Source organism: Sus scrofa, chromosome 5 (assembly GCF_054392235.1).
Source record: "Sus scrofa isolate SSC_HxYL_T2T_F1_AM1 chromosome 5, Sscrofa_HxYL_maternal_Yorkshire_Landrace_v2.0, whole genome shotgun sequence".
Taxonomy (NCBI): Eukaryota; Metazoa; Chordata; class Mammalia; order Artiodactyla; family Suidae; genus Sus; species Sus scrofa.
In genome coordinates this window covers 7,090,677-7,099,768 of record NC_139387.1, presented here as the reverse complement: position 1 = coordinate 7,099,768, position 9,092 = coordinate 7,090,677, and the positions used below count along the sequence as shown (strand labels likewise).

General features: G+C 55.6%; 1 protein-coding gene across 1 annotated transcript in view; it reads right to left on the bottom strand.

Annotated features, from left to right (window-relative positions):
• The window catches only part of LOC110260631 (uncharacterized), a 35,870-nt gene extending 27,899 nt beyond the window's left edge, over positions 1 to 7,971 (bottom strand). The window contains exons 1-3 of the mRNA XM_084955250.1: positions 7,879 to 7,971; positions 6,680 to 6,753; positions 1,345 to 1,451 (exon numbers count right to left, since the gene is read on the bottom strand). Of these exons, the coding sequence (XP_084811376.1) occupies positions 1,345 to 1,407 (63 nt within the window). The 5' untranslated portion in view covers positions 1,408 to 1,451; positions 6,680 to 6,753; positions 7,879 to 7,971. The remainder of the gene's footprint in view (positions 1 to 1,344; positions 1,452 to 6,679; positions 6,754 to 7,878) is intronic.
• Between the last annotated feature and the right edge of the window lie 1,121 nt (positions 7,972 to 9,092).

Below are 9,092 nucleotides of genomic sequence, written 5' to 3'. Positions count from 1 at the left end.
GGGGTGGGCACAGAATTGGTGGCCTCATCCTTGGCAGTGCCCACTGCAAATTCACCCCCCTCCCTGCAGTTCCAGGCCCTCGTCACGCTGCTTCTGCTCCCTCCGTGTGCAGAGCTGGCGCTGCCGCCTCCTCAGTGAGCCCTGGAGCTGACTTTACACAACGAGGCCGTTCTCCCCTGCTTCCCATTCCCATGCTTCATGTTGTTAACATTCAGGGCTCCTGAGGTTGGAAGGAACCAGGAACTGTTTTGTTTCTAGAGAAAAACATGCATTTAGAGTTTGGAGATGGACTGGCAAGGTGGACTTTTTTTTTTATGGCCACACCCTTGGCATATGGAAGTTCCCAGGCCAGGGATTGAATCCGAGCTGCAGCTGAGACCTGTGCTGCAGCTGCAGCCATGCTACATCCTTTAACCCACTGCGCTGGGCCAGAGATCAAACCCACGCCTCCACAGCAACCCAAGCCACTGCAGTCAGATTCCTAACCCACCGTGCCACAGCAGGAACCTCAAGGTGGACTTTTTTTTTTCCTTTTAGGGCCGCACCCACAGCATATGAAATTTCCCAGGCTAGGGTTCGAATCGGAGCTGCAGCTGCTGGCCACAGCCACAGCAAAGCGGGATCTGAGCCATTTCTACAGCCTACTCCACAGCCCATGGCACCACCAAATTCTCAACCTACTGAGCAAGGCCAGGGATTGAACCTCTGATCTCAGGGATACTAGTCAGGTTCACTACTTCACCAGTTCATGGGAACTCCCCACGGTGGGCTTTAAGTGGCTATTTTACCAATAAACATTGAAGCTCAGAAAAGCAAAGTGATATGCCCCCAAACTAAACAGCAAGGCTAAAATTCAAACCCAGAGTGGGTTTCAAATTCAAATTCCCAGACTCTCCTTATCCTCGGGTTCCAGCTTTTCACCACTTGTGCTCTTGGAGCTTGCTGCTCCTGAGAGCTTCCAGAGCCTTCCAGCCCAGCCTCCCCTCGTCCCAGCTCCCAGGATCCTGAACACCTGCTGCGTCCTAGGCCTGGGCTGGGTGCTCTGAGGCTCTATCTTATTTCACAGTGGGGGGTGTTGTCACTCCTTTGTACAGACAGGGAAATCAAAGTTTAGAGAAACCTCATTCAGCAAATATTTACTAAATGTCTATTTGGTGTCAACCTTGCTGCCAGCCTTCACAGTCTGCTTGGAAAGACAAACATTACAAGGACAAAAAATAATAGAATGATGGGTTGTGGTAAGTGGTGTGGCTGAGAAGATAGGGGATCTGGGAGAGGACAGGGACGACCTCTGTGTGGGTGACATTTAAGCCAAGACCAGAAGGGTGAGTGGAGGTGACTTACCCCCACGGCTCCCATACGAATTGGGCACAGAACCGAGTCCTTCGGGCAGCTTCTGACCCCCATCCATACACCTCAGTTCGCAGGCAGATGCAGCCTGACTAGCTGGTCTAAGGGGTAAGGCACAAGGAAAGCAGTTACAAGAGGACCTTAGGTGCTTAGAACCCTGTCACCCTAGTCTCCTGTCCCTGAGGTTGGGAATAAGAGGTCAAGAAAGCCCGGGAGAAGTTCCCGTCATGGCTCGGTGGAAACGAACCTGACTAGCATCCATGAGGACTTGGGTTCAATCCCTGGCCTCACTCAGTGGGTTAAGGATCCAGCGTTGCTGTGAGCTGTGGTGTAGGTGGCAGACGTAGCTCGGATCCCTTGTTGCTGTGGCTCTGGCGTAGGCCGGCGACTACAGCTCCAATTAGACCCCTAGCCTGGGAACCTCCATATGCTGCAGGCGCAGCCCTAAAAATACAAAAAAAAAAAAAAAAAGAAGAAGCCCAGGGAGGCAAATGTAACTCAAACAGAATCTAGTTTCCAGGGTCAAAGCTGCCCCACCCCCCGAGCTACCTTGTGGTGTCCAGGGGCTGCTACAGGGTCAGCCCTGGGCACAGGTGATTGGTCAAGGAGTGAACATGTGACCCAATCCGTTGTAGGCACAGTTGATTGGTCAATGATGGAACACGTGCCCCAACTGGGTCTATGAAGACCTTCCCTGAAATTTGTGAACCTGAGATCTGTTTCTGGAGACGACCTGTTGTAACCCACTGTGTTTTCTACTTTGTATACAAATACTCTTACAAACACAGATTTGTGCTGCCACAGGAACTGTGGGCTTGGAATATGTCAAAGCTGGGAGATCTCTGCCCAGCATGTGGCAGATAAGAATACAGACTAAGAGGGAGCTCCCTGGTGGCTCAGCAGCTTAAAGATCTGGTGTTGTCACTGCTGTGGCTATAGTTACAGCTGTGGCATGGGTCTTATCCCTGGCTTGGAACTTCCGCCTGCCATGGGTGCAGCCAAAAGCAAAAAACACAGGTTTGGAGTTAGTCCTGGGTTCAAATCTGCCTCCATCACCAATTTGGGATGTGATCTTGGGCAAGTCACTTCCCTGTCTGGGCCTCTGAATTTTATCCATAGAATGGGACACCAGCCTCACAGACACCTGGCAGCTGCCACTGAGGTGCCTACTTGGAGGTGAGCCCCTCAGGGCCTGGCAACTGACAGCCATGGGGAGGGGGCCCATCAGAGGGTATGGGAGGCAGCCAGAGAGCAGCTCTGTGGCCCCCGGCAAGTGGCTCTACCTCCCTAAGCTGTTTCTCTCTCTGTACCATCAGGCTGTGCCACACAGATAACATACAGGTGCCTGACATGCTGCACTTCTGCCACCCACCTGCCTGGAGGACAAACCTCCACAGCTGGACACATGCCCCCTCCCCTGACTGTACCAAACTGCCAGACAGCCCTCACATGCCTCTGCACTGTGCTACGCCAGCCTGGCTGGCACTCCCGACGCCAGCACCTAAGCTGGGAAAGCTGCCAGCCAGAGACAGGGCTGAGCAGCAGAGGAAATCAGAGACTGGGTTGAAGATGGGTGCCCCCAGCCCCTCACCAGCCCTCACCAGCCCTCAACATGTTCTCAGTTCAGCAAACATTCCCAACCGTGCAGGCCGACGCCTGGACCCAGGAGAGCGAGAGCCCTTTTTGTGAGCTGCTTCTCCGTCGTCAGCAGGAGCAGGGGCTACATACTCAGCCTCCTTTGGCTCCTGGGCTGCAGGTGTCTCCAAGTCAGCAGGGCCAGGTCACTCAGGGCTGAAGTGCATGGCTCTTTTCTGAGGTCTGAGTACAGAACTGCTTTGATCTAGGTCTGTGGCAAGGCTGGGCAACGTCCCTGACCCCAGGACTCTAAGAAGATGCTAGATGATGCTTCAATTACCCAGAAATCCTATCCTAGAGCCTTGCTGAGACCTCAGGGCTGTGGCCAGAGCAAGTGCCCAAAGCTGGGGCCAGAGTCCTGAGCCAGGAGCCAGTGTTCAGCCCCCCAGGACTTGCTAGGCTCCTCCTTGCTCTGGGCCTTGGCTTCCCCTTGGGGTCTCAGTACTGACATTCAGACTCAGGACCACCCCCAGGCTCCACTACTGTCCAGTCAAGCCCCGCCTTCCCTTCCCTCTTTCTCTGCCTCCCAAACTCCTAGTCATCCCTCCAGGCCTCAGTCAGCTGTCCCCTCTGCGAGGAAGGTTCCATCAACACTCCTGGGGACAAGCTGCCCCTCCGGCAAGGTCCCACACCTTCTTCTGCAGGCCCCCCAGCCAGTTCCACCCCCTCCCTCACACTTGAGGTGAAGACACAATGAGTTGAAACTTGTAAAATGCTTAGAATGGCCCAGCAGCCGTGGGCGCTGGCCATTACTTTCCTTACCCCCTGTATCTCACAGGTGAGGAAGCTGAGGCTCTGAAAGGAGGAATGAGTTGTCTTTTCTTTTCTTTTTATGCTTTTGTTGCTTTTTAAGGCTGTACCCCTGGCATATGGAGGTTCCCAGGTTAGGGGTCGAATCTGAGCTACAGCTGCCAGCCTATGCCACAGCCACAGCAACGCAGCATCCAAGCCACATCTGCTCATGGCAACGCCAGATCCTTAACCCACTGAGCGAGGCCAGGGATTGAACCCACAACCTCATGGTTCCTAGTCGGATTCGTTTCTGCTGCCACGACGGGAACTCCAGGAATGACTTTTCTAACCCCGCAGCTTCTCTGTGGGAGAACCAGGATGTGGACCAGGCAGCCCAGCTCCGGGGCCCTGCCTCTCAGCCTTCCCTCCCTCCCATGACTAGAGATGATGCATCCCTGCCCCCAGGGACCCGGTCCCTTCCCGCGGGCACCCATCCTCTCTCCACTGGGCCGGGACTCTGCCCCTGGGATTCTCTCTCTCCCGTGTCATCAGTCCCTCCTTCCCCACGAGATCATCCTGTCAGCCCAATGCATGCTCTGAACTTTTCCGTCCTGAAAATGAAACAACCTGAGCCCCCACGGCCCTCAGGCGACACCATGCTTCTGCTCCCTTTACGGTGAGGCGCCTCAGGAGGGAGGCCTGCCTCTGCATCTCCCCTCAGCCTTTCCTGCCCACCATCGTGGAGTTAACCCATCATTCAGGCTCCATCTCAAGCTCATTTTTCTCCACTTCTGAGCAATGTTTGGCCCAGTGGCTCACTCCTGCCTTTTTTTTTTCCCCCGGCCACACCTGCAGCATATAGAAGTTCCTGGGCCACGGACTGAATCCGAACTGCAGCTGTGACCTACGCCACAGCTGTGGCAATGCCAGATCCTTAACCCACCGCACCAGGTGGGAGATTGAACCCACACTGCTTCAGAGGTAACGCTGGATCCATAATTCCCATCATGCCTGCTTTCTTGAAACCCTCTCTCCCCGGGCTCCAGCTCGGGTCTCCCCTGTGGCTCCTCCCCTCTCCCCAGACTCAAAACACCAGAGGCCCCAAGGCTCGGTCCCGGTGCCCTGCTCCCAGGTCATTCATTCAGCTCAAGGCCCCAGGTGCCATCTGTACCTCAGCAACTTTCACATGTGTCTCCAGCCCCACCTTCTTCCCTGGGCTCCAGATTCTTCACCTGCCCCTGCTCCCCAGCCAGCTCTGCCCGGACCTGTCCAAAGTCTCCTGGTCTCCCCAAACCTGTTCCTCCCAGTGTTCCCTTCAAAGCAAAAGTGCTCAGAACAAAGCCTTGGGGTCACCCTTGATCCCCTGGTTTATCTCACAGCCCCATCCAATCTGTCCACAATTCCTGTCGGTTCTAGAATCCAGCCACTTCTTCCCACCCCCCAAGGCCAGCCGTGGTGTCTGAGATACCATATGTCCTGCCAACACACTCAGAAACAAATCCAAGCTTCTCCCTACAGCCTAAAAAGCCCTTGGAGATGTGGCCGCCTAACCCGTCCACTTCCCCTCCTGTTCCCTCCCTGACTCTTTGACTGTTTTGCTCGTCCCGGGTCACACCCAATCCCTTCCCATCTCAGAGCCTTTGCACTTGCTGTTCCCTCTGCCTGCAGTGCTGCCCCCAGATCTTCTCGGCCCAGCTCCATCCTCAGTGCCTGGCTGCCCCGGTGCTTGGCGCACGGTAGCTGCTCCCTAAATGTCGGCAGCATCCACAGGATTGCGATGATGAGACCAGGGCCAGTGTGGCAGGGGTGCTATGTCACCACCGGGTGGCACTGCAGACACATCCCTGGGCGGCGACCTTCGGTCCAGCCTCCAGATTTGTCCTCTCAGCAGAGCCTCACATGGCCTCCGGTGCCAGGCGGTGCTTTGGGGCACAGACTGCCTTGGCCCCGCCTGCCCTCCCGTGGCTACTGGAGAACACGATCTAGGGGTTTCCAAGGAGCCTGAAAGGAAGGGAGGGCTGGCTGCCTCCCAGGGCCTGCGCATCTAGGCTCCCTCTGAGGAGGGAGAGGGTTTGGTGGGAGAGCAGCCAGAGCAGAGTATCCTGGATGAAGAGTTCTGGGGAGGCCTGGACTTGGAGTCTGTCAGTGGAGCCCGGGTCTGCCTCCCTCCTCCTCCTGTGCTGTCTCTGCCTTGGACAAGCCCAGAAGAGGCGGTCAGCTCTTGCCCAGCCTCCCAGGAAGAGTCAAGGCTGCTATTTTCTTTCTTTTTTCCTTTTATAGCCCTACCTGGGGCATATGGAAATTCCCAGGCTAGGGGTCGAATCAGAGCTGCAGGAGCAGCCTGGGCCACAGCCAGGGCAACACTAGATCTGAGCCACAGGTTGGGGCAATGCCAGATCCTTAACCCACTGCGTGAGGCCAGGGATCAAACCTGCATCCTCACAGAGACGATGTTGTCAGGTCCTTAACGTGCTGAGCCACAAGGGGAACTCCAAGGCTGCCATTTTCAAATAGAACCTTATTTTCAGCCACATGTCCAGGAGGCCAATACATGAAACTGATAAAAAGGGGTGTTTCATCAGCATCATTTCTAAGCTCAGGGTGCCAGCAGGTCCTTAGTCTAAAGTCACTTGAGAGGGTAAGCGTGTGACAACTGTGATGGACACACACCCTACCCAGGGTGTCAGTGAGGCCATGGTGCCTCTGGAAGCTGCCCCAGCACCCAGTCTATTTCTGCTTGTCTGAGCTTCATGGCATCAAGAAAAGCTCGAAGCCTGCAGGCAAAAAGCTGTTGTTTGAGAATGAATTCAAATCAAGTCTTGGTGACAGCCCCAAGGCCCAGCCAGAGCCCATCTGATGACTGCCAGCCCTGGCTGTGGGGCCCTAGCAGGTCCCTTTATCCTCTCTGGGCTTCAGGAGGCAGAGGAGGCTGGGGTCCACCTCCAGGGACCCATCGGTTTACCTGGGCAGGTCTGGATTTGGTGATCAGACGCATGTGGCCAATGGCCTGGCTGCCCATGGCCTCAGCAGCAGAGCCTGTGGGGAGAGAATGTTCAAGGAGGAACCTGGGGGCTCAGCTGGGCTGCAGGAGACAAGACAGGCAGGTTGAGGCGGGGCGAGATGGGGAAGGGGCACGGAGCTGACTAAGCCCCGAGAGTTTAAAAATAAACCCTGTCTGAGTGCTGTCAGCTACAGCCAGCCACAGCGTCCAGGGCCTGGTGACATCATCAGGGCACAAGATGTCCCTGGCAGGGGCTGGAGGTGGCAGAGGGGACATGGCAGGAGGGAGGGGGTGCTCATCTGCCCTTTCTGCGCCTGGGAGCCGCTGGGGTTTGGGGGAGCCGGCTTGGGTTCTCGCGGGCTGGAGGGGCTGCCAGGAGTCCCTCTGCCCCCAGTATCTGGGAGCATTTCCTTCTGCGTGTGAGGAAACTGAGGCCAGGGCGATGGGGACTTTCCCGAGACCCCTACTTTGAAAGATTTGACAGCTCCAGACCTGGAAGCCAGGAGTGCTGGCTTCTCAAGCCGTGATTCTTGAAGCCTGGTGGGCATGGGGTGGGTGGGGGGCCCTTTAGGGAAGGCTCACGTGGACATGGGGCTGGGGCACCAGATGAGCAAATACCTAGGACTGGGCACAACACTGCTCAGAACTAGCAAGCTCCTCCTGCCCACGAATTTCCTCTGCTCCTCGCTCTGATCCCGAGAAGGGACAGGCAGGGATTAGCACTGCCCCCATTTTGGTTGGTTTTTTGGGCGCGGGGGTGGACACACCCGTGGCATGTGGAGTTTCTGGGGCCAGGGATCAAATCCACACCACAGCAGTGACAATGCAAGATCCTTAACCCAAGGCACTGCCAGAGGACTCCTTTTTTGTTTTATTTTGCTACCCCCATTTTACAGATGAGGAAACTGAGAAACAGAGGGACAAAATCACCTACTCCGGGCCTCAAGGCACATGGGATCTAGCCTCCCCTGGCAGTCCCCAGCTTGAGCTTCTGGAGCCAGGCTGGGTACACGGGGTGGGGGAGACAGGAGGCCACGGGACACAGGGAAAGGGTGGGATGGAAGCCCTACCACCTGTGCTGTTGGGGTGTCCTGGGTTTGGCCTCCTTCCCGTCCCTCTCCACTGGCCCAAGCCCCCATGCACTCAGGACCAAGACTGACCTCCTCGGCTAGCCAAGACGCTGCCTGCTCATCCAGCCTCCTCTCTCACCACGTTCCTGACGCACTCTAAGTCTCAGTCTCACCAAACTGCTCATAGATTCCTCCAGAGATTGCTATTTCAGGCCTCTAAGCGGTTGAACAAGATGTTCCTGCCGCCTGGAATGCCCCCTCTTGTATCTTGCTGGGGGCTCCTATTCACCCTTCACAATTCAGCTCTGAGCCATCACTGCTCCATTGGATTCCAGCCGCGATTTTGACTGTAATTGCTATGTTTGCTACCTGTCTCTCTTTCTGGACGGGCAAGTCTTTCAGGGCAGCAATTGTATTATACTCTGCTCTCTTAGCTCAATGTCTAGCTAGTGCTTGGATGAAGGAATTAAATGGAGCCTTGTAATGTGGGGCCAAGCCCACTTTGCAGGAGAATGGTGGCACCTCCTGTACACCTTTGTTGGCTTTACTGGTCGGTGGGTGGAGGTGTTGCTCTGAAGCCACAATTCATTCTCAGGCCAAGTCTCCCAGCCTACCCTCCCTGCACCCAGGCCCTCAGCCGCTCTTCCCTAACTTCTCCCCTCTCCCTGTCTTTCCATCCCGCTCCATCCAATCAAAGCAAGGGCTGTTTCAACATGTCACCCTCCGGCGTCTTTCTCCCTTGCCCCAAAGCAAGCACAGGACAGAGAACTCCCAAACCTTAGAAAGCTCAGGATTTTCCCAGGGAGCCTATTTCAAATGCAGAGTCCCAGGCCTCACTCCCAGGAAACTACTCAGATGGAACTGGTGGGGAACCCTGGAAGCAGTTTTTTTTGTTTGTTTGTTTGTTTGTTTTTTTAGGGCTGCACTTGCATCACGCTGGGATGGAACCAAAGCTGCAGTTGCAGGCCTACACCACAGCCACAACAATTCACGATATGAGCCACCTCTACCACCTACACCACAGCTTGCAGCAGCGCCCCATCCTTAACCCACTGAGCAAGGCCAGGGATCCAACCCACATCCTCTTGGATACTAGTCGGATTCGTTTCCGCTAAGCCACAACGGTAACTCCGGGAATCAGCATTGTTAAGCAGTCTCCCTACGCCCTGATGATCTACTTTAGGAGCTTGGTGGGTACTGCATGGAAGCTCAAAACGCCATGACGAGGGGCAGGGAGGGAGCGTCTTTGCCATCAAGGTGGGATCTAGGGCTGGGGATGACCTCAGGTGACAGTTGCCCGAATC